The 26,430-nt window shown below is 43.8% G+C and overlaps 1 protein-coding gene across 2 annotated transcripts in view; it reads left to right on the top strand.

Moving 5' to 3' along the window:
* Window positions 1–26,430, top strand: part of LIMA1 (LIM domain and actin binding 1) — a 356,250-nt gene that overhangs the window by 305,780 nt on the left and 24,040 nt on the right. For both annotated transcript variants that reach the window (XM_030198238.1, XM_030198236.1), the window contains exon 9: window positions 18,130–18,263. In XM_030198238.1, the coding sequence (XP_030054098.1) occupies window positions 18,130–18,263 (134 nt within the window). The remainder of the gene's footprint in view (window positions 1–18,129; window positions 18,264–26,430) is intronic.

Below are 26,430 nucleotides of genomic sequence, written 5' to 3'. Positions count from 1 at the left end.
TCAGTGGACGGACCTCTGCGACTGCCAGCGGAGCAGGGCCTGTTGCATCAGGGTCCCGTGGTGATGGAGGATCCCTCCCCCTTTGGTCTTACGGCCTGGCTATTGAGCGGCAGCGTCTGAGGAAGAAAGGCTTCTCAGACAAGGTCATCGCCACTATGCTGAGAGCGAGGAAGCGCTCTACTTCTACTGCTTACGCCAGGGTTTGGCGTACCTTTGCATCGTGGTGTGAGGCAGGCTCCCTTTCTCCCTTCACTGCTCCAATTTCTTCAGTGTTGGCGTTCCTGCAAGAAGGTCTGGAGAAAGGCCTGTCGCTCAGTTCCCTTAAAGTCCAGGTAGCGGCTCTGGCTTGCTTCAGGGGCCGCCTGAAGGGTGCTTCCCTGGCTTCGCAGCCAGATGTGGTGCGCTTTCTCAAGGGAGTTAATCACCTGCGCCCTCCTCTGCACTCAGTGGTACCTGCGTGGAATCTCAATCTAGTGCTAAGAGCCTTGCAGAAGCCGCCTTTTGAACCCTTGTCGAGGGCATCTCTGAAAGACCTGACGTTGAAAGCAGTCTTTGGTGGCTATCACTTTAGCCAGAAGAGTTTCCGAGCTCCAGGCGCTATCATGTCGAGAGCCCTTTCTGCAGTTCACTGAGGCAGGAGTGTCTATTCGCACAGTGCCTTCCTTCCTGCCCAAGATTGTTTCTCGCTTCCATGTGAATCAGCAGCTCTGTCTCCCATCCTTTCGTAGGGAGGACTACCCAGAGGAGTACTCTGCTCTCAAATATCTAGATGTGAGACGAGTCATCATCAGATACTTGGAAGTGACCAATGATTTCCGGAAGTCGGATCATCTGTTTGTCCTGTTTGCAGGTCCTCGTAAGGGTCTGCAGGCTGCTAAGCTTACAGTGGCAAGATGGGTCAAGGAAGCCATTGCAGCGGCTTATGTGGCCACGGGGAAGGTGCCGCCTATCCGGCTGAAGGCTCACTCCACTAGAGCTCAGGCGACCTCGATGGCGGAGGCCGGGTCCGTCTCCTTGGAAGAGATTTGCAAGGCGGCAACTTGGGCATCGGCTCATACCTTCTCCAGGCATTACCGCTTGACTGTGGCTGCTTGGGCGAAGGCCCGGTTTGGAGCTTCAGTGTTGCGGTCAGGGATTTCTATGTCCTGCCCTGGGTGAGTACTGCTTCGGTACATCCCACCAGTCTATGGATTGATCAGCATGATGATATGGAAGGTAAAATTATGTATCATACCTGATAATTTTCTTTCCATTAATCATAGCTGATCAATCCATAGCCCCTCCCAGATATCTGTACTGTTTTTATTCTGGTTGCATTTCAGGTTCAAGTTTAGTCTTCAGTTCCTGTTCAGAAGGACTGCGTGTTCAAGTTTTTTCAATTGGATTCTTCAGGAGCTGAGACGATTTTGTGTTACAGTGAGCTGCTGCATTCCTCTCCCCTCCGTTTTACGGGGCTGGATTGAGACCTAAATTCTGCCGGCGCTCCCTCCCGCTTCGTGCGGCTGTAGGGCAGCTTTGTACCCCTCCCGCTTCGGCGGTGTTAGGGTCAGTCAGCTCCTCCCGCGGTTGCAGGATAAGCCAGATCCCCCCGCATCAGCGGGTGTGGTGTCCCTCCCCCGCTCCGCGGGGATGAGCTGGACGGGATTCCCCTCCCCCACTCGTGTGGGGATGAGCTGGGTTAATTCCCCTCCCCCGTTTTGGCGGTGGTGAGCTGGGCAGAGTGTCCCTTTGTGGGTGTAATTCTCTAAGTGCTGAGTTCTGCGGATGGAGCTTTGATATCGACATACTGAGGAGTTTCCAGCAGCACATGACCACATATAGGGAGGCAAAAGGATTGCTCTCTATCTCCACCTGCTGGTAGATGGACACAACCCACCAGTCTATGGATTGATCAGCTATGATTAATGGAAAGAAAATTATCAGGTATGATACATTATTTTACCCTAGATGGGTATGCTAATAAAAAAGTAGTTCCTAATTTTTTTGTTTCATCTCTCATCACAAGGAATTCTTTTCGTCTTTCCTGTGTTGTCTTGGTCACATCTGGGTATAGCCAAATGTTTTGACCATAACAAAGAACACCAGAGTTTCTAAAGTAAAGTCGCATAATAGAGTTTAGGTCTTGCTCAAAAACAAATAAATGAGGGGGGCTGGCTGGCTGGCTGGGTTCACATCAGGTTCTACAACTTAGATTAAATAACTACATTCTTCTTATTTTCTGCATATTTACAAACCAAACTTTTACTGACTTCTGCTCAGTCTGTGTTGAGGCACCAGTCTTCAGCTTTACTCGGAACGTCTTCCATTTATTTTTGGCTGGAGAAAGGAAATTTTATCTCCCCTAAATAACTCTCCTTATGCTCTGAGATTGGAGCTGGATCCTTATTTACATCTATCCTTCTTCTGGGACAATAAAAGAAAAAGCCTACAGTAACCCGCATCAATTGGACCATCCAAGGATATCAGAACCAGAAGCTCTAAAGTTCATACCTGCAATCTGTGAGTTAAAAATTTATTTTAACAATATAATCTACTTCTATAACTCTGAATCTTTTAGATTCCTTAAAACTAAAGGAAACATATGCACTGTCTCCAAGAATGTCACGTAGAAGTGGCAAGTACAGCCATTTGTTTCTCTATTTGATGGAAGACTTTGATCTCACAAGCCTGGTCTGAATTTACAACTTTAAAAAGGTCTGTTCTTCCAGCTATTAAAGCCTAAACCCTGCATTACCAACTAGGAAGACTGCTGATCTACAGGGTGTACTCCAAGAGTGGATCGCAGCGCCACCCAGTGAAATTTTACCTAACTAGCTTCTGACACAAAAATGTGTCATGCAAGCATCCCAGTGGTGTGGGGGAGAGGAAACCATAACCCTAACAAACCAAAGAGAAGGCAAAAGTGCAAGAGGTCAAACACCTACATAACAGTACTTAAAAGATCACCTCATTGTCACACCAAAGCTACCCACAGCACCCCCAGACCACCCTTGGGAACTATAGGGCTGGTGAATGCCATTAGCTGCAAAGAAATCCTCAGTGATCCATGATGCCATAAATGAACAGCATCTTGACATCCTAGGAGTAAGTGAAACCTGGCTAGATGAAAGTGGGGGTTTACCACTGGCTGAACTATGCCCAACAGGTTTCAACATCCAACATCAACCAAGACCTGGAAGACAGGGTGGGGAGGGGTAGCAGTCTTGATTCGGGACACAATCAAACTGCGCAGAATATCCATCCCCCAGCTACATGGATCAGAATCTCTTTTAATCCAACTTGAAGAAGAAGAGAAACCAATCTGGCTGCTCATGGTTTACAGAGCACCTCATAACAACACATTATCTGTGCAAGAACTCCTAGACCTGATTACTCAAGTGACCCTGAATTACCCTTGGCTGGTGATCATGGGAGACTTCAATCTACACATCAAAACCCCAGATACCACCACAGCTGCCTTTCTGGACATGATGACAGCACTAGGATTTACACAGGTGATCAATTCTCCAACCCATGAAAAGGGTCACATACTAGACCTGGTATTCTACAAAGGGGTGGATATCCCAGAATTCTGGGATAACAGTATTGAAATAACACCCCTATCATGGTCAGACTAATTACATTCTCCCTAAGTGACCACCTGAAACAAGTGGCACCTCCCAGAGTTTGGAAGGAGATCAGAGACAAAAAAAAGCTGACTACTGAGAATTTCCTAGAGGCCTTGGACTATCCACATGTAGATGAAAAGACAACACTGTCAGAACAAGTTGACATCTGGAATACACACTTAGCGAAGACCTTAGAGAAAGCAGCACCACTAAAAAAGGTCTTATGCCTCAATCACAACACTCACTTTGGTTTTCTGAAGAACTTCGGATCCTTAAATGCGAAGGACGAAAACTGGAAAGGAGATGGCGCAAATCTCGCCTGGATGAAGACAGACTAAACTACAGGAAGCACATGGCAAAGTACTGCCAAGCCTTAACAGCAACCAAAAACCAGTATTTCTCTCAATGCATTGCACAGGCTGCCAATTCAACCAAGCAGCTGTTCAGTATAGTAAACAGCCTACTGCAACCCCCACAACAGAACCAGCCTGCCCAGTGTAAAACTGAACTGCAATGATTTTGCTGCATACTTTGCCAACAAAAGTAAAAGTCTCCACCAGGATTTACAGGCAATCCCACCCAGTGCCCAAGCAGTCAATCAGGGGTGCACAAACTCGCCCCCTCCAAACAGAGACGGATGGAACACTTTTAACCTAATGACAGAGGAGACCCTTGACAAAATCCTAAGAGACCTTCGACCAACTACCTGCTCCCTCGATCCCTGCCCATCAAAGATAGTGCAGCAGGCAAGTATGGGCCTTATAGAAGGCGCCACAAAAATTGTGAACACCTCTCTTTCTAATGGGCAACTGCCAACAACATTAAAAAGGGCAGTGGTTCACCCTCTGCTGAAGAAAAACAACCTTGACCAGGACAAACTTTAAAGTTACAGGCCAGTATCCAACATCTCGTTTCTAGGGAAACTCCTAGAACAAACAGTCTGTGTTCAACTTAATGGCTAGAAAAGAGTAACTGGTTAGATCCATGTCAATCTGGATTCAGACCCGGTTATGGAACAGAAACGATCCTTGTATCCCTGCTACATGATCTTCACAGAAACTGAGACAAGGGATTCGCCTTGATGTTAGTACTGCTAGATTTCTCAGCAGCTTTTGACACTGTGGATCATGATAACTTGCTAGCACGACTGACAGAAACAGGTATCAATGGAACAGCACTTGCTTCGTTCAGATCCTATCAGACAGGCAACAATCCATAATGTTTGGCAACAATTCATCACCACCATGGACACTGACCTGCGGGGTACCACAAGGATCGATACTGTCACCTATTCTGTTCAATATCTACCTCAAGCCACTAGCTGAGCTGATTCGGTCAATGGACACACAGTTCTACATCTATGCTGATGATGTGCAGCTACTCATACCCATTGAACCTGACTTACCTACAGCCTTGAATAAACTGATTACCTGTATAGCATCAATTCAGGAATGGGCTAAACTCAACAAACTTTGCCTGAACCCAAGTAAAACCAATCTTCTCTGGATCCCTAACACAAGTGGATACATACCTACATAAGTAATGCCATACTCGGAAAAGACCAAAGGTCCATCGAGCCCAGCATCCTGTCCCCGACAGCGGCCAATCCAGGTCAAGGGCACCTGGCAAGCTACCCAAACGTACAAACATTTTATACAAGTTATTCCCGAAATTGTGGATTTTTTTCCAAGTCCATTTGGAGGAGTAGCCTAGTGGTTAGGGTGGTGGACTTTGGTCCTGGGGAACTGTGGAACTGAGTTCGATTCCCACTTCAGGCACAGGCAGCTCCTTCTGACTCTGGGCATGTCACTTAACCCTCCATTGCCCCAGGTACAAATAAGTACCTGTATACAATATGTAAGCCGCATTGAGCCTGCCATGAGTGGGAAAGCGCGGGTACAAATGTAACAAAAATTAAAAAATAGTAGCGGTCTATGGACTTAGGAAACCATCCAACCCCTTTTTAAACTCTGCCAAGCTAACCGCCTTCACCACGTTCTCCAGCAACGAATTCCAGAGTTTAATTATGCGTTGGGTGAAGAAAGGTTTCTCCAATTTGTTTTAAATTTACTACACTGTAGTTTTCATCGCATGCCCCCTAGTCCTAGTATTTTTGGAAAGCGTGAACAGATGCTTCACATCCACCTCTGTTCCACTCCACTCATTATTTTATATACCTCTATCATGTCTCCCCTCAGCCGTCTCTTCTCCAAGCTGAAAAGCCCTAGCCTCCTTAGTTTTTCTTCATAGGGGAGTCGTCCTTTCCCCGCTATCATTTTTATCGCCCTTCGCTGCACCTTTTCGAGTTCTACTATAAATTTCTTGAGATACGGCAAACAGAATTGAACACAATACTCAGGGTGCGGTCGCACCATGGAGCGATACAACGGCATTATAACATCCTCACATCTGTTCTCCATACCATTCCTAATAATACCCACATTCTTTTCACTTTCCTAGCTGCAGCAGCACACTGAGCAGAAGGTTTCAGTGTATTATCAATTCTCCAAGGACAAGCAGACTGATATTCTCACGTGTGTGTGGGTGACGTCACGTCGGCCCCAGAGTATTTTTTTAGCAAAAAATTGCCAGAAGTCTCTTCTGGAGCGTTCCACCGCGCGCGCACAATTTCCCGGCTGCCGTGTGGTCACGCTCCTCAGTTTCTTCTTTTCCGTGTCTGAGGAGACACAGAGTTCTTTTTCAAGCGCTTCGCGTTTCCTTGCTCCCAGAGTGAAGTTTCTTCTCGTCTTCGTCGAAGACCGTGCTGTTCCGTTCCTCTCTACGAGGACTGTTAAAAAAAAAAAACAACTTTTCCTTTATTTTTTCAGTTTTTTCCCACTTTATAAGTTTTCTTTATTTTTCGTCGCGACCTTCTTAGGTCGCTCGGTCGGATTTTTTCTCCTTGTTTTGTCTTCATTTTCTGACAAAATAGTGTCTTTTGATTTAGCGGACACAATTTTTCCCGCCATATCATCAAAGACGCCCAGCAGCTTCAAGCCATGCGCCCGCTGCAACCAAGACCATCTCTGGCACTGATCCGCACTCCTGGTCCCTTCAGTGCCTTGGGCCCGACCATCTTCAAGAGACCTGTAAGTTGTGCCTCAAAATGAAAAAGCGCACTCGGATCTCCAGAGAGGCCCAGAGAGAAAAGCTTTTTGGGTCCGGTACCTCGGCGTTGGCAGCGTTGACATCGGTACCGTTGACGTCGAGTGCAGCGTTGGCATTAGGAGATCGGGTACAGGCTGCCAAAAGACCAATGCACGCTGGGAGCAGTGATGCCTCGATACCTCCTGGTTTGCAGGCCCCCCGGGACCGACCTGTATCAGACCCGGCCCTGAGGAGGCGTGTGGATTCCACGTCCTCACCAGTACCGAGGAGTCTCGATGACGGGCATCGGGCGAAGGCCAAGAAGCACCGTCATCGTTCTCCTTCTCGACATGGTACCGGGAGCTCCGGGTCGTCGAAGCATTCGGCACCCGAGAAGCAGCAACGCTGAGAGGATCGCTCTCCCTCTGTGATGGAGGTGTCGACGCGACGGTCATCTGGCAGCCTGGTACCGGCTCCTCAACCCCTGCAGGTTCTGCCTCCGAAGTCCACACCGGCACCGCAGCCTTCCTCGACAGGTTCTGTAGATGAGTGCATCAAGGCTATTTTTCCTGGTTTTATGGAAGCGGTGCTGCACCATTTGCGCCCTGCACTGGAAGTACCGACGGTGCCGGAGGCTCCTGCAGCACCTAGCCTTTTGCCGGTGGTGAGGTCTCCTTCACGGAGTCGGCAGCCTCCCGGGTCGACTCTCCATTGTCATCGGTGGAGGAAGCTTCACCGGAGTCTCCTGGGGAGTCAACTTCTCGACACCGTCATTGAGGTCACCGCATCTCCATGTCGAGACGGGCTCGGATCCGGGCTGCTTTTTCTGAGCTGTTAGCCCTATCCATTGATGACTCATCTGATGAGGATGGCAGGCATGGAGATTTCTCTGCCGAGGATTCTCTACCATCTGATTCAACTCCCTCACCTCAGAGGCAGCTCTCCCCTCCAGAGAGCTTGTCTTTTTCATCTTTTGTGCGGGAAATGTCTGAGGCCATTCCCTTCTCTGTGGAGACTGTGGATGAGCCCAGGGCCAAGATGCTCAAGGTCCTGGATTATCCATCTCCACCTAAGTCTTCTACCACAGTTCCTTTTCATGATACACTCAGGGAAGTGCTGATGAAGAACTGGGAGAAGCCTCTTTCATGCCCAACTATCACCAAAAAGGCTGAGTCCCAGTATCAGATCCACAGGGAACCCAGTTTCGTCAGGCCTCAGTTGCCTCATGATTCTGCGGTGGTGAATTCCGCTCTCAGAAGGGCCAAGAGTTCTAGGAACTTTGCCTCAGCACCCCCGGGGTGGGAACATAGGACCTTGGACTTTTTTGGGAGAAAGGCGTATCAGGCTGGCATGCTCGCATCCAAAATTCAATCGTACCAGCTCTTTACGAGCATTCATTTGCGGAACTCAGTGAGGCAGCTTGAGAGCTTGGTTGACGCGCTCCCGCCGGAACAGGCCGGGCCTTTTCGTCAAGTGGTCAGGCAGCAGAAGGCGTGTCGCAAATTCCTGTCCAGGGGAATTTACGATACTTGCGATGTGACATCCAGATTTTCTGCTATGGGTATAGTGATGCACAGACTCTCATGGCTGTGTGCCTCTAACCTGGAGGAAAGGACTCAGCAGAAGATTGCGGATATCCCTTGCCGGGGGGATCATCTTTTTGGAGAGAAGGTTGAAGAGTTGATTGATCATCTCTATCAGCGTGATAACGCTATGGATTTTCTCTCCCACCGGGCGCCTTCTGCATCTACTTCCCCATCTAGGAAGTTTTTTAAAGGGAAGGAGGAGTGCTTCCTACGCCTCTAGGGGTCGTAGGTACACTCCTGCTTCTCGACAGCCAGTTCAGGTTCTGCCACAGCGCGCTTGTTCTCGTCAACAGCATGCGCCGAAGCAAGCCCCTGCAGCTCCCCAGCAAAAACCAGAGACGGGTTTTTGACTGGCTCCAGTTGAGCATAGCCGCTATCAAAGTGTCCATGCCGGACGATCTGCTTGTCGGGGGGAGGCTAAAATTTTTTCACCAAAGGTGGCCTCTTGTAACCTCCGACAGGTGGGTTCTTCAAATAGTCTGGTTAGGATACACTCTAAATCTGGAATCCAAACCTCCAAATTGTCCACCGAGAGCTCAGTCCTTCAGCTCTCAGCACAAGCAAGTACTTGCAGAGGAACTCTCCGCCCTTCTCAGCGCCAATGCGGTCGAGCCCGTTCCACCAGGGCAAGAAGGGCTGGGATTCTATTCCAGGTACTTCCTTGTGGAAAAGAAAACAGGGGGGATGCGTCCCATCCTAGACCTAAGGGGCCTGAAGAAATATCTGATTCGAGAAAAGTTCAGGATGCTTTCCCTGGGCACCCTTCTTCCCATGATTCAGGAAAACGATTGGCTATGCTCTCTGGACTTAAAGGATGCTTATACACACATCCCGATACTTCCAGCTCACAGGAGGTATCTGTGGTTTTGGCTGGGAATGCAGCACTTTCAGTACTGTGTGCTGCCTTTTGGCTTGGCGTCTGCGCCCAGGGTGTTTGGCAGTTGTGCTTGGCAGTTGTTGCAGCGTCTCTACGCAAACTGGGAGTGCATGTGTTCCCTTATCTCGACGATTGGCTGGTGAAGAGCACCTCCCAGGCAGCAGCTTTACAGTCCATGCGGATGACTATTCAAGTGCTGGAGCTACTAGGGTTTCTAATCAATTACCTAAAGTCCCATCTCAGGCCTGTTCAAAAATTGGAATTCAGAGGGGCTCTGTTGTGCATGAAGACAGCTTATGCCTATTTTCTCGAGCCAAGAGCAGACAACCTTCTGTCCCTGGTCTCCAGGGTTCAAGCGTCCCAGCAGATCACAGCTCGGCAGATGTTGAGACTTCTGGGGCACATGGCTTCCACAGTTCATGTAACTCCCATGGCACGTCTACACATGAGATTAGCTCAGTGGACCCTAGCTTCCCAGTGGTATCAAGCTACAGGGGATCTAGAGGATGTGATCCAGCTGTCCACTGACTTTCGGAATTACCTTCAGTGGTGGACAGTTCGATCCAATCTGGTTTTGGGGCGCCCATTCCAAATTCCTCAGCCACAAATAAGTGCTGACGACGGATGCATCCCTCCTAGGGTGGGGAGCGCATGTAGATGGGCTTCATACTCAAGGAGCTTTGGTCCCTTCAGGAAAAGCGTCTTCAGATCAACTTCCTGGAGTTGCGAGCGATCTGGAACGCTCTAAAGGCTTTCAGAGATCGGCTATCCAACCAAATTATTCTAATTCAAACAATCAGGTTGCGATGTACTACCTCAACAAGCAAGGGGGTACCGGATCTCGCCCTCTGTGTCAGGAAGCCGTTCAGATGTGGCTTTCGGCTCGCCAACATGGCATGCTTCTCCAAGCCATTTATCTAGCCAGTGTAAACAACAGTCTGGCCGACAGGTTGAGCAGGATAATGCAACCTCACGAGTGGTCGCTGAACATGGCTGTAGCCAGAAAGATTTTCCGAGCTTGGGGCACCCCCTCGGTGGATCTTTTTGCCACTCAACTCAATCACAAGGTCCCTCAGTTCTGTTCCAGACTACAGGCCCATGGTAGGCTAGCGTTGGATGCCTTTCTCCTTCATTGGGGGACAGGCCTTCTATATGTGTATCCTCCCATACCTCTGGTGGGGAAGACTTTGCTGAAACTCAAGGAAGACCGAGGGTCCATGATTCTGATAGCGCCCTTTTGGCCCCGTCAGATCTGGTTCCCTCTTCTTCTGGAGTTATCTTCTGAAGAACCATGGAGATTGGACTGTTTTCCAACTCTCATTACTCAGAACGAGGGGGCGCTTCTACATCCCAACCTCCAGTCTCTGACTCTCACGTCCTGGATGTTGAGAGCTTAGAATTCGCCTCTTTGGGTCTTTGTGAGGGTGACTCCCGGGTCTTGCTTTCTTCCAGGAAAGATTCCACTAAGATGTGTTACTCTTTAAATGGAAGAGGTTTGCCATCTGGTGTGACAGCAGGGCCCTAGATCCTTTTTCTTGTCCTACACAGACCCTGCTTGAATACCTTCTACATTTATCAGAGTCTGGTCTCAAGACCAACTCAGTAAGGGTTCACCTCAGTGCAATTAGTGCTTATCATCAACGTGTAGAAGGCCAGCCTATCTCTGGACAGCCTTTAGTTGTTCGCTTCATGAGAGGTTTGCTTTTGTCAAAGCCCCCTGTCAAACCTCCTCCAGTGTCATGGGATCTCAATGTCGTTCTCACCCAGCTGATGAAACCCCCTTTCGAGCCACTCTGCCATCTGAAGTACTTGACCTGGAAGGTTATTTTCTTGGTGGCTGTTACTTCAGCTCGTAGGGTCAGTGAGCTTCAGGCTCTAGTGGTTCATGCTCCTTATCTTAAATTTCATCATAACAGAGTAGTCCTCCGCACGCACCCTAAGTTCCTGCCGAAGGTGGTGTCGGAGTTCCATCTGAACCAGTCGATTGTCTTGCCAACATTCTTTTCCCGTCCTCATACCCGTCCTGGCGAAAGCAAGCTGCACACTTTGGACTGCAAAAGAGCATTGGCCTTTTACTTGGAGTGGACAAGCCCCCACAGACAGTCCGCCCAGTTGTTTATTTCTTTTAATCCCAACAAGAGGGGAGTTGCTGTTGGGAAACGCACCATATCCAGTTAGCTAGTAGATTGCATTTCCTTCACTTACGCCCAAGCTGGGCTGACTTTAGAGGGCCATGTCACGGCTCATAATGTTAGAGCCATGGCTGCGTCAGTGGCTCATCTGAGGTCAACCACTATTGAAGAGATCTGCAAGGCTGCGACTTGGTCATCAGTCCACACATTCACATCTCACTACTGCCTTCAGCAGGACAGTTGATGCGACAGTCGGGTTGGGCAGTCGGTGCTGCAGAATCTGTTTGGGGTTTAGAATCCAACTCCAACCCTCCTAGGCCCATTTTTATTCTGTTCCAGGCTGCACTCTGTTAGATGTTTCTTGTTTCAGGTCAATCCTTGTTATGCCCTTGCCGTTGCGAGGTCCAATTGACCAATGGTTATTGTTTTGAGTGAGCCTGGGGGCTAGGGATACCCCACACGTGAGAATATCAGCCTGCTTGTCCTCGGAGAAAGCGAAGTTTCTTACCTGAAGCAGGTATTCTCCGAGGATAGCAGGCTGGATATTCTCACAAACCCTTCCACCTCCCCTTTGGAGTTGTCTTTCTTTTCATCTATTGGATTCATCTGAGGAGCATGACCGCGCGGCGGGCGGGAAATCGTGCATGTGCAGTGTGAGCGCCACGCGCGGTGGGACGTTCCAGAAGAGACTGGCAATATTTTGCTAAAAATGCTCCGGGGCCGACGTGACGTCACCCACACACACACGAGAGAATATCCAGCCTGCTGTCCTCGGAGAATACCTGCTTCAGGTAAGAAACTTAGCTCGATGACACCTAGATTCTTTTCTTGGTCCGTAACTCCTAATGTGGAACCTTGCATGACGTAACTATAATTTGGGTTCTTCTTTCCCACATGCATCACCTTGCACTTGTTCACATTAAACGTCATCTGCCATTTAGCCGTCCAGTCTCCCAGTCTCATAAGGTCCTTCTGTAATTTTTCACAATCCTCTCGCGAGTTAACGACTTTGAATAACTTTGTGTCATCAGCAAATTTAATTACCTCGCTGGTTACTCCCATCTCTAAATCATTTATAAATATATTAAAAAGCAGCGGTCCTAACACTAACCCCTGAGAAACCCCGCTAACTACCCTTCTCCATTGTGAATACTGCCCATTTAACCCCACTCTCTGTTTCCTATCCTTCACTTGACATCAAAATCCCTTTTGGGGAAGTATGAACTCCCCCTCAAATCACAAGTCAGGAACCTTGGAATACAGCTAGATTCAACACTTAATCTGATTCCCCAAATCAAAGCAACCTTCAAGAGCTGCTTCTACTATTTGCGACAGCTACGCTGCCTCTCTCCTTACATCAAGAAGGTAAATCTTATCCCAGTTGTGCATGCCATGGTAACATCAAGATTGGATTACTGCAATGGTCTGACTACAAAGGGCCTGCACCAGCTCCAGTTGATTCAGAATGCAGCAGCAAGACTCATAGAAGTTTGCAAGCGATGTGACCATATCACACCATTTTTGCAAAAACTTCATTGGATACCAGTACAATACAGGGCTAAATTTAAAACTCTGATCTTCAAGGCCCTGAAAGGAAATGGACCTGAGTATCTAAAGAATAGGATGATCCTCCAGACACCGCCAAGGACACTAAGGTCTTCCCAAGGACTTTCACTAACTGTACCCTCTCCAAAAGACATTACACGACGTGATACCTGCAAGCGAGCCTTCTCCAGAGTAGCCCCCACACTCTGGAATGCATTGCCTGAAAGGTCCCGCTTAACACAAGACTACCTCTACTTCAGGAAGCAGGTGAAAGCTTGGCTCTTCAACCAAGCCTTTAATGGAAGAAGTAACTAACTTGTTAGTCTCACTCACACACACAAGGATTGACTCGGGCTGCACCCACCTATATGTTACAACTTTGCCTTACCCTTCACTACCAATTATAATGTTCTATTACATATTGTATTGACATTGCTAGTATACCATGCCATACTTTGTATTGTTTTTGAATATTTTTCTGCTGTAATTGCCTATTGTTCATGTTTGATCTATTTTTACTGTACACTGCCTTGAGTGAACTCCTTCAAAAAGGCGGTAAATAAATCCTAATAAATAAAATAAATAAAGGTAACTAACAATATTCCACATTCGGAGGTTTCAGAAAAAGAATTCTCCAAAAATGCTGAGAGATCTTTTGACTCATCCTTATTAGAAGAAGTTTGAACTTGTATATCCATCATCTGCAGATTGGGAAGTAAACTCACGGGGGGGGGGGGGGGGGGTTCTGAGCAGTTAGCAAAAAATAAACTTTAGTAAATGGAGGCAAAGCTTCTCGAGGCAACTTTTTTGTACTTTGTTTAAAGTCATGTATGAATGTACCTAAGTCATGCAGAGCGAGAGAGAGAGGTTTTGTAAGTCAAAATAAATATAAATATTTTGTTTCATGCAGATCTCTCTAAATGTGCTGTAAGCCTCAGGAATGCTAAAAAATCAGCCCGCACATTCCTTAATCTTCACTTCCCCAACTGCAGAGGACTAAAATACAGACTAATATATGCGTCTAGCTTTACCTACATGAGCACGCAGTTGTGGAATGCATTGCCACTTAAAATCTATTAACGAACGAATTAACTTTCGTAAATCTCTGAAGACCTATCTCTTCGACAAGGCATACCACAATGATCAGTAACTGAAATCGTAACACATTACCACTCTACCTTATATTCCGAATGTTTTCTTACTATATCTGTTTGCTTAATTCAATGATATCATCCATGTTCTTTATGTAACACCAATTGTATCTTCTACTCCGGAATGGCGAAAGCCAGGATGGAACATTGTAAGCCACATTGAGCCTGCAAATAGGTGGGAAAATGTGGGATACAAATGCAACAAATAAATAAATAATGCAGTCCATTGGTTTGGGTCTCTTACTGCTAAATTGCTTTGCTGCACAGGAGACTGGTGAGGGGTGATGATACTGGATGATGAAGGGAGGAGAGAAAGATGGTGAGACATAGGGGCAATGTTGGATGGTGATGGGGGGGCAAGACAGTGGGGCAGTGTTGGATTGGGGCAGAGAGAAAGAGGTTTTATAAGTCAAAATAAAAATAAATATTTTGTTTCATGCAGATCTCTCTTGTTTAAGCATAACTTAATGCGCTATAAGCCCCTAATGCAGTCCATTGGTTTTCTTATATTTTGTTCTTGTGCCAAAATTGAAAACTCTTATCACTGTCTGGTCGTTAATAAAAGGAGCTCATTGTGAACATTATTCACCCTAAAAGGTTGTTTTGTGGCTGTATGTGAGGAATTGTGATGTTATGATATCTTGTTTCATATTGTTGACGGTCTAGGTTTTCCATATGGATAGTATATTGGTGTATTAGGGTCTGCCCAGTGTAATATTTACAGTGCTGCCTTTTCATGTATAATGTTCTTGCTCTTTGAGTCCTCAGAGTTAGTGCTGTTATGGTACAGCAAGGTTCTGAGTGTGTTTTTGCACAAGTTTGTGTGTAGTGTTTTGCGATTGAGGGATTGTGTGTTGGCCTTACTGAAGTGACATCAACACGTCAATTTAATTTTAGTTTGTCATAACATCAGACATGGTTTTAGAATATTTTGGAGGATCTGATGTTGAATTGTTCCATAGATGGGTATGTGGTTTAGTGTTGGTAAGTGCTTGAAATAATTATATGTCATTGGTTAATATATGCTTTGAGCAACCACTTTATTCTTTGACATATGATACATATCTAATATCTAAATTTAATAAAAGGTATTGTGACTATTTTACTTTTTTGTGTGTGTCAGACAATTATAGATATAAGCACCACCCCTGGTACCACCCTTAACCCCGCCCCCTTTAGCCTCCCCAAACAGTTGGGCCACCAACCGCCTATGATAATATCTGCAATTACATATGGTCTGCTCTTCTTTACTAGCCACACCGTATCTTGCAAACTGTCTGCTTTGTTTTATTGTACTTGGGGTCCTACCAGATGCTTGCGACTTGGATTGGCTACTGTTGGAAACAGGATACAGGACTTAATAAACCTTTTGGTCTAACCCAGTATGGCATTAATGTTGTAAGAACAGAACATATAGTTTGCCTGATGTCAGTACTCAAGTTGCAGTGCAAGTTGTGCATGATGTAATGAGCAACTCATTTACAAAAGTAGCTATTTAATGGAGAAGTAGCTATTTAATGGAGGAGTAGCTTAATGATTAGAGCAGTAGGCTGAGAAACAGGGAGATCAGGTTCAAATCCCACTGTTGCTTCTTGTGATGTTGGGTAAGTCACTTAATCCTCCATTGTCCGAAGCCCCCCAGGAATATGAAAATACCAAGTGTACCTGAATGTAACAAGCCTTGAGCTACTGGTGAAAAAGGCATGAGCTTAATCCAAAATTGCTTCCCTTCCCTTCCCCTTCTTTAGGTCCTTCCATACTCACACACAGTTTTACTCAGTAAAGTAACCATGTGTTGTGTCAGCTGCTGTAGCTGACTGGCTAGCAGAAAGACTAAATACCAGCAAGACTGTAGCTTTGATTTTCTTAACAACCTTCCTCTAATCATGCACCTACTTTCCTGTTAAAGGAACTCCTCTGCCATATAATACATCTATCAAAGTACTAGGTGTCACCCTTGACAGCACTCTATCCTTCTGTTCCCATATATTTTTTTTTTTTTTGTTACATTTGTACCCCGCGCTTTCCCACTCTCATGGCAGGTTCAATGCGGCTTACATGGGGCAATGGAGGGTTAAGTGACTTGCCCAGAGTCACAAGGAGCTGCCTGTGCCTGAAGTGGGAATCGAACTCAGTTCCTCAGTTCCACAGGACCAAAGTCCACCACCCTAACCACTAGGCTACTCCTCCACTCCATTTAAAGTTGTATCCATATATTTTTTCTCTCTAAGATGTTCTCTATACTGTCCCTCTTAAAACTCTTGTCCCTCTGTGTTCTCTATACTGTCCCTCTTAAAACTCTTGTCCCTCTGTATTCTCTTTTACATGCAATGGTCTATTGCAACTTGCTTCTTCTTAGTTTACCCAACTCTCAAATACACAGGCTACAGTTAATACAAAACATTGCAATTAAACTCATCCACAGCCATAAAGTATGAGCACATTACCCCGCTTTTCAGATTTGAACACTGACTTCTGGTACCTTACAGAATCCCATATAAAATTCTTGTTTTATGTCCTCAAATCCAGTTCTCTGGCCTCCTTTCCTTTTTTGCCGGTCTGCTCACCCCCTATTCCCCAACTAAGATGTTGCACTCATCTCAACAACATCTAAATTATTCCATCCTTCAGACAAATTTACTTGGACAGCATCAAAATTTCTTGCTTTAGTGTAATCCCCCCTACCCTTTGGAATAGCCTCCCATAGACAGGAAACTTCTCTTGATAAGTTTAAATATCAGCTAAAACCATATTTTTCCCTTGCCTTCCTGATGGCTACCCGATTTCAACTTTTACTTTTCTATTTATGGCATTTCTGGCCAGAGGCTTTTAAGATAGATATGAAGACGCTACTTCCTCCCTCTAATATTTTCTCTTCCCTATTTTTCCCACATTCTAGATTGTAACCATTACTTTTCATTTTCTCCTGTTGTGTAGGTTTCTTATGGCTCTTTATTGAATTCATTTGTATTGCTGTTGAATGTACTGTTGTTGTGATTCCCCTCCCTCATTTTTGTTATAAACTAAGTTTTTTTTCTTATATTAGTAGTATATCAAATAAACTGAACTTAAACTTAGAATTGTTTTGTGGTAGCTTTTATTGCAGACAGATGAATCTTACATCCATTCCAGGCCAATGGCATCTAATTTGTACATTTTCTACTGCTATTCTGTTTTATAGATCAGATTCCTCTTTTTTTAATCCATGATAACGTTATTGAAATAGAAAGGTGACTTCCATTTTCTACTAGTTTCCCAGTACTTTCAAATTACTGTGCATTAACTACTTAACTCAGGTGATACTCAAAAAAAGCAATATTCGGAATTAAGAAAGGAATGGCGATATAGCTCAGTATTGCTCCATGGTGCACTGCACCTGGAATGCATTTTGATCACCCCATCTTAGATAGTGGAACTAGAAAAAGGGAACTAGAAAAAGGGAATGGTGACCAAAATGATAAAGGGGATGGAACATTTACCCTGTGGAGAAAGACTAAAGAGGTTAGTGCTCTTCAATTTAGAGAAGATGGCCGAGTTGAAATCCATGAGTAAAGTAAAACTGGTAAATTGGTTATTTAACTCTTTCGAACATGGAAAGAAGCATATAGAAAACAACTGGGGGGGGGGGGGGGGGGGGGAAGCACCAGAGGGGTATTTGGTAGATGGGTATTGTGTATATCTAGGCTGAGAGAATGACCACATGACATTGATCTATTTATGTAGTCTTATCAAGTGTGTGTGTGTTGTGTCCCCTACATCTTTAATAGTGTCTTAATACCAATCATGGTATGTTAGGATTCATTGGCTTGTATGGAGATGAGCTTTATACCATTCTCAGGAATGTAAAATGTCATAGCTTAGTTCCTTTCCTTTGCTGATCAGTCCTTACTTAATATAAGTCTTGATCCCTCACTGATCTGTGATTTGTTTTTGTTTTTATGTATAAGCTAATAAAAAAAGTCCTTGTATGCCTATGCAAATTTCAAGTAGACCATAGAAGAAAATTCCAGTTTTGGTGGCAGTGACTTGGCACATATCGTGATCTATTTAATATTAATTTCAGTAATGTATTGTAGGTGCATGTAGACTTTTCAACCACTGTTTTTGTTATTTGTGAATATTTGTTTATTTCATTTCCATTAGAAATTTCAGTTGCCAGCTAGAGAAATCTGCATTGGATGTCAGAAAACGGTGTACCCAATGGAGCGATTTTTTGCCAATGGGCAAGTGTTCCACAACAGCTGCTTTCGCTGTTTGCATTGCGGCAGCAAACTCAGGTAAGAGAGGCAGGCCACAGACAATCTGTTACATTACCCCTACTGTTCAAGAGATTTATTCTTTGTAGCCTTTTTTCAAGTTCTATAGCTACAATGTTTCAGTTGTTGTAAATATATGGACTGACCAGTTGACGCCCATTAAAACTTCAGCGGAGAAGAATGACCAGTGAACCCAGCATATGTCTAACCCAACCTGTCTCAACCCCTTTTCTTAGTGTCCCACCAGACCAGTCCAGACACTTGGGTTTATACTATATTCAGCCAGCAGGTGGAGACTGGGAACAACACCTGGATGTCCCAAGTCCTCCCCCACCCTTTCCCTGACCAACCCCTTTTATTAAGGAGTTAAGTTTTTTCTTGTGGCTAAACATTTGCCTGTGCTGCTTTGGTTTTTATTTACCCACTTTTGTTTAACCTGGATAAAGAGTGTGCTCCAGAAGGGCTTTGGTTTTTGACTGCTTTGGTTTACTCTTTCAAACCAGCCTCCACGTGGGGTCACTGGTGTATTTTTACTATGGCAGTGCTGCAGGATAAAAACAAGCACGCTTCCTTTTGTGGGGCATGAGGGTTGGCTACCTCAACAGGAGGAAAATGCTAACATGTTTCCTTTTCTCTCAGTGCTGAGGGACTGTCAGAAGAACAGCTGGCAGTTAATGTGGATGAAGCAATGGCAGACCCCAATTTTAGTGGGAATGCTTCCATGTTTGCAACATGTGATGGTTGCTGCCAGAGGCAAGCCTCCTTAATTGTCTCCTTCCTCACAGACAACGATGGGTCACAGAACTTTGGTTTCATTCAAAATTTTCACAGAATTGTTTTGCACAGAAGCTTTTAAATGGACAGAGATTTTCCTTCTAGTTCTTTTGCTTTACCTAGGTGCTCAGTTTCAAAAGAGAAAGACGTCCAAAAAGTGACATAAATCTGCATTTGGACATTTTTCTCATAAAAATGTCTAAATTAGTATTTTTGAAACAATTTTTAGGTGTTTTTCTATGAAGTGCATCAGAAGTGTGTTCAAATCACAAGGGTGCGTGTCAGGGGCATGTTAAGTGTGGGATCTGGACATTCTAACACTTGGGACGTTTTTCTGCCATAATGGAACAAAACAAAAACATCCAGTGCTATAAGTTGGATGTTTTGGTCTAGACCTGTTTTTATTAATAAATAAGCCACAGAAAAGTGCCCTAAATAACCAGATGACCTCCTCTTGCTCCCCCAGTGGTCACTAACCCCCCACGCCCAGCCCCCAAAAATGTGATTTAAAAACATTATTTGCCAGCCTCAGACGTGATACTCTGGTCCATTAGAGCAGCATGCAGGTCCCTGGAGTAGCCTAGTGGTTGGTGCAGTGTACTGCAGACAGGTAGACCCAGGCCCATACCTACTTAACCCCTACCTGTTAAACTTGTGGTGGAAATTGTCAGCCCTCCAAACCTCACCAGAAACCCACTGTACCCTTGTGTAGGTCCCCCTTCACCCATAAGGGGTATTGTAGTGGTGTACAGTTGGGGGTAGTGGGGTTTGGGGGGCAACGGTGAGATGTGTACCTGGCAGCATTTATTTGAAGTCCACTGCAGTGCCCCCTAGGGTGCCCTATTGCTCTCCTGGGATGTCTGTGTGACCAGTCTACTAAGAATGCTGGCTCCTCCTTCATCCCAATGGCTTGATTTTGTGCGTTTTTCACTTGTATGTTTTTTTTTCTTTCGAAAATGGACCAAAAAGATAAATATACAGAGCACAAAAACATCTAGCAAATAGCCATTTTCAGGGGAAAAAAAAAGTTAAGACATTTTTCTGTTTTGAAAAATGGCTATAATTCCCCACTTGAATTTTGGACGTTTTTAGCAAAACATCCAAAGTTGGACTTGGATGTATTGAAAATGCCCCTCCTAATGTAGCTGTTAAGCAGCCCAGGTTGGGGCAGATAGGTGGTCAGGCTTTCTGTAGTTCCTGGAGTGGAGGAGATACTACATTTAATTTCAGCAGTTTGAACTGGAGGAAGATGTCCTTTCTTTGGAGGATGAAGTTACACTGGGAGGGGCTCCTTCTGTGGTCCATATTTTCTGTGAGGACAAACAAGACACAATCTCACATGTGGGTGATGTCATCCAGTGGAACCTGGCACTGAGTACCTCCCATCAACTGTTCCAGAAGCTTTTGAAAAAGAGCTACATGCGTACTTTCCCACCTGCTGCTGCACAGGACCTGACAATGTCTCTTCATCCACAGAGCAGTGAGAACATGCTTTCCCGTTCTTTTCGGTTTGCGTCTGATTTGGCTTTGTGGCCTCCTTTTATTTTTTTCTTTTGTATGTGCTGTGTGAAGCCAGTTTTCCCTTCAGGAATATTTTTCTAATACTTCTTAATGTTTTCAGCACACATAAGTTTTCTTTATTTTCTGCAGCTTAAAGGCCTGAGTGCTCCAGTTGGAACAATTTTTTTTCTTCAATATTTTTCACCATTGAGCTATTTAATTTCACATTGGCTATCTTTTCCCACATGTCCCAGAAAAGTCCCAGTGGTTTTATCATTAAATTAAATTTTCTATACCTCCTGGACACATGATCATGGCAGTTTACAAAGTACAATAAAATGATATAGAAAGGAACGCTATATTAAAATAGGATAGACCTATAATATTTAAATAAGACAACACATCATTGGCATGTAAAGCTTTTTATGCATTACTATCTCACAGATGCACCACTCTGTTCTCCCCCACATCTGAAACACTGGATGTACCAAATGCTTTAATAGAAGTGTTTTTAACTGTGTTTAAAATTTTGGTAAGGATTCCATCACTCGAATCCCTACAGGAAATTGGTTCCAAAGAGCAGGTGCCAATCAAAAACAGTACACGTGTAGAAACCCAGCATGCTGAATTAGGTGAAGGAAAAATGTCTATGAAGTGACAGAAATCTAAGTGCTCTTGCAAGGATATAAGAAATAGCTAGAGATCCCAGATAGGGAGGTATATTGTCATAGAAAGCTTTATCTACTAATACTAATTTTACATTTAATTTGATACAGAATAGGCAACCAATGGAATCACAGGTACAGTGATAGTATACAATCATATTTATAAGCTTTACCATTACCAGTTAAGAGATTAAGACATGAATCAATGTATGTAGGCTAGCTTCATCTAATATATACCTAATGGTATGCAATTACAGTAGCATTCTAAACCCTTGTTCACCACATTAGAGACTTGTTCCTCAAACCAGAGACGATAATCAGCATCCCTAAGTATTTGAATGTACACGCTGTCTTATATTTCAACGGTTTTTATTGATGACAATAAACATTGTAAACATAATCCATAAATTCAAACATTTCGTTAACCTAAGAACAGGTCACTGTTGCATACATACATCGTAACTGCATCATCAATATATTCTATCATCATTTTCTCCCCCCCCCCCCCCCCCCCCCCCGGGTTAACATCTTCACAATAGTCTTTTTACTTCATAGCGTCTAGTCTTTTCCAATATCTGTTACAGGACTATACCCATTTACAACCTGAAGTGCTTATCTCCTGAACACCCCATTTGCTAAGGCGTTCCAAGTCTATTTAGCACCGCACTTCGTGCTTTGTGGGATATGTTTTGCAAATACTTACTCCATATATTAATAAACTCCTTTCTTTTCTTTGGATTACCATAAGCCGTCCTAGCCTCCCAAAGCATTAATTCATGCATCCTATTTCTCCAGTACCAAAAGGAGGGTGGATCTTCTTGCATCCAGTGTTTAAGTATGCATTTTTTCCCCACTGCATATGCCTTGCATAAAAATAGCTCTATATGTCTGTTTGATATCCCATATGCATCCCTTTTGTTCAACAACACTCCTCTCCAAGAGGGGAGTAATCTTTGCCCTATGAGATGTTCAATATAGTTCTGTATCGCTCTCCAAAATAGTTTTATTCGAGCACATTTCCAGAATGCATGCAAAAAGGTATTACTTTATGTACACGCTGTCTTAATAACTTCCCCTAATAGAACAGGAACCTGAATGGGTGGAGTCCTGTCTCCACTTAAACATACAGCAGTTTTATCTATATTTAAAACCAAAAGATTATATTTCAACCAACAGGAGACCTGATCAAAGCATAACTGAAATGCAGTGAAATCAAAAGTCAGATGATACTTGGCTTGGATAAGTACATAAGTAATGCCACACTGGGAAAAGACCAAGGGTCCATCGTGTTGGAATGTAATTGTATTTTACATGCATTGCCTGTCACCTATTATTTCTCTGTGATTACTCTGTGACCTCTGATGTGAATTACTTAGAGAGGTCACATAGCTATGCAACTTCCTGTGGGGGTTAGATGCAGCACATGCAGCACATGGAGCACATGGAGCTCATGATCTCTCCTAACCTGAGAGGATCTATGGTGGTGTGAGCATCCATTACCATCTAAGCACATGGAAGGAGCTGATAATACAAATGTATAGTAATATGTATATATAAGCCTGTCTGATTATAATCTAACTACAAACTGTGAGTAAACAGATGTTTTGTTACTTCAACTTTAAAGTGACTCAGCAGTGAATTATTCAGGGGTGAATGAGAGAGAGATGAAGAAAGAAATTAACATTTCTAAAGCTGAAGCTGTGTGTACTAAAATCTGCTAATTATTTACTACAAATAATCCAACAAAAGGGTTATGGGCCCAGGGTCCAGGAATTGAAAAAGAAGAGAAATATTACCAGGCAGAAAAAAAGGCCACATTTTTCTCTTAAGTTTTAAAGGAAAGATTCAGTCTGTCTCTCTCTCCCCCCACACAGCAGACAGAAGGCTAAGAAAATGGCTGAGGGAAGAAATTCACCATTTTTCTATTCTCTCAAGGTGCCTAGATTAACTGAGTTTAATTATCGGCAGTGGGAATTAAGATTCATATGTCTCCTTCGAGCAAAAAGATTAAATATATGCTTAGACCAAGACAGAACAGCTGAAAATATGGCTGAATGGGACAATGCAAACTATTATGTGAAGTGCATGCTTTTGGAAGCTCTCTCAGAGAAACAAGCCATATTAGTGGAGGGAAAAGATACACCAAAGGACATTTTATATAAACTGAGAACTATGTATGCAACTACATATGCAAAGCAGCAACCAATTTGGTTAGCAGAGTTGAATGAAACCAAATTAAGGGATAAAAGTAAATGTAATGATCACATTATGCATCTTATGTCTTCATTTCAAAAGCTAGAACTTTCTGGAATTCCCATGTGTGATGCATTGAAAAGAGCATTTCTTTTTACCTCACTATCAAAGAAGTTTGATGTTTTTAGGTCTGTAAATGAGGCCATTGAAGGGCAATCTTTTGAACAGACAACATCAAAACTAAGGCAGGAATGCATAATAAATGATTCTGAGGAGATGTGTTCTCAAAGCAAGTCAGAGAGAAATGAAACAAATTTCTTGGCAAAGAACAGAGGAAGGCGGAGCTATGGGAAAACTCCACCCAAGGGCAAGCTGATTTGCTACTCATGTGGAAAGGAGGGACATGTATCTAAATGGTGTAAGGAAACACAAAACACTCCCTCTAGCTCACCTAAGCCAATGGAACTAAAGAATTTTCAAACCAGGAAATGTATGAAGGACAAAGATAAACACAAGGGCTTTCTAATGGCAGAAAAATCTTTGACTATGGTAAATAATAATTCAAATGAAAGTACTTGGATTTTGGATTCGGGGAGCACATGCCATTTAACCAATTGTAAAGATTTCTTTCAGGAAATGTGTCCAGAGGAAGGTATTCTTAAAACTGCAAACGCAGGGACTGCTAAGATCCAAGCAAAAGGTATTGGATTCTTAAAATGCAAAGTGTCTAATGAAGTTAAAGAAATTCCTGTAAGTGATGTCTTGTATATTCCCCAAGCAGTTTGCAATATGCTTAGTGTATCTACATTAGATAAGAAGGGATTTGTGATTCATTTTGAAAACAGTAAGTGCACAATCTCTAAAAATGATGAAGTGTATGCTGAAGCTTTTATGCATAATGATGTTTATAAGCTGAACATTTCAGGTGAAGCCTCACATATGGCGCAAGTAAGGAAGAATGATGGTAAATGTAGTCTGGAAATCTGGCACCGCCGCCTGGGACATCGTGATTCTAAGGTGATCCAGGATCTTTACAGTAAGCAACTGGCCACCGGCATTCAGATAAGTGCAGATGCTGGTAAAATGGAGAAATGCATAGACTGTGTTACTCAAAAAGGTGTAAGACCCTCATTTCCTGCATACACAGGAAATAGGAGTAATAAAGTGCTGGACTTAATACACAGTGACTTATGTGGACCGTTTAATATCCCATCATTGGGAAATAACAGATTTGTGCTAATATTCTTGGATGATTTCTCTAGATACTGTGTGGCCTATTTGCTGAAAGAAAAAAGTCAAGTCACAGACATGCTGAAGAAATACGTAGCCATGGTGAGCAATAAATTTGAAAGAAAACCAAAGGTTCTTCAGACCGACAATGGTGGTGAGTTCACTTCACAAAGCATGCGCACATTTCTAGAACAAGAAGGCATTCAGCATATCACAACAGTAGCTTATACACCAGAACAAAATTCTGTTGCAGAGAGAAAATTTAGGTCACTTGTGGAAATGACCAGATGTATGCTGTCAGATAGCAATCTCCCTAAAAGACTATGGGGGGAAGCCATTCTCACAGCAGTGTACCTACAAAACAGAATGCCAACTAAAGGCGCTGAGCGCACACCACATGAGACATGGCATGGTAGGAAGCCAAACCTGTCACACATAAGAACATTTGGAAGTACAGCATATGCTCATGAACCAAAGCAAAGAAGGCATAAGCTGGATTCCACAACAGAAAGGGGCATTTTAGTTGGCTATGCTCCAGGACACAAAGGATATAGAATTTTGAATCTGAAAACTGGCATTGTTGGCATAAGACATGTTACATATTTTGATGAAAACAAAAGGGTTGATAAAGGCTGGATTATCCCAGATGAGCCTTATCATCCAGAATATGAAACTAGAACCATAATAGACATGCCAGTGTATATAAATGCCATACCAAGGCAGATGTCTGAAAGCAACTCACCTGTATCTAATGAGGAACAGGCAGAGGAAGCAGACACAGAAAGGATCATTGAAGAAGACAGTACAGTTGGAGAAGGGGAATCAATTGGAGAAGAACTCTCAGATATAGAGGATGCAGAAAGGTCAGACCAACCTGTTGTCAGACGCTCATCCAGGGAAAACAAAGGTGTTCCACCCCCAAGACTGTCTTACCTAACAAAGTCAGCAGAAGCTCAAGAGCCCTTAACATGGGATGAGATTGAGAAAATGCCAGCAGAAGAAGCTGCTGAATGGCATAAAGCTGCACAAGAAGAAATTGATGCATTGGATAAAAATAATACTTGGATTCTTACAAAATTACCTCCTGGCAAGAAAGCTATAGGATGCAAATGGGTATTCAAGTTAAAAAGGAATGCACAAGGAAAAGTGGAAAGGTATAAAGCCAGATTAGTGGCAAAGGGATATCTTCAAAAATATGGAGAAGATTTTGATGAAGTGTTTGCACCTGTAGTGAAACACACGACAATTAGAACACTTCTGAGCATTGCAGTCTCAAAAGGCATGCAAGTCAAACACATTGATGTGAAAACAGCGTTTCTTCACGGAGATATAACTGAAGACTTGTACATGGAACAGCCAACAGGTTTCATAAATACAAAACAAAGACAGCTAGTGTGTAAATTAAACAAAGGTCTTTATGGATTAAAGCAAAGTGCAAAATGTTGGAATGACAAATTGCATGAAATATTGACAAATTTAGGATTTAAGCAAGGTGAAGCAGATAAATGTTTGTACACTAGGTGCAGAAATGGACAATATGCATACATTTTAGCTTTTGTTGATGATCTGCTCATTGCAAGCAAAAGTGAGCAAGAGTACAAGGACATTGTAAAGTGTTTAAATCTCAATGTTGAGATAAAAGAACTTGGTAATGTGTCATACTATCTTGGTATAGAAATTGAGAAACAAAATGATGGTTCTTATCTTCTAAGCCAGAAGCAGAAAATAAATGAGCTTATTGAAAGTTTAGGTATGCAAGATGCCCAAGTTGTAAGCACTCCCATGATCACTGATTTTCTGAAGGATGAAACAGTAAGAGAACCTTT

The sequence above is a fragment of the Microcaecilia unicolor genome, chromosome 3 (assembly GCF_901765095.1).
Source record: "Microcaecilia unicolor chromosome 3, aMicUni1.1, whole genome shotgun sequence".
Lineage (NCBI taxonomy): Eukaryota > Metazoa > Chordata > Amphibia > Gymnophiona > Siphonopidae > Microcaecilia > Microcaecilia unicolor.
This window is presented reverse-complemented; position numbering and strand designations above follow the sequence as displayed.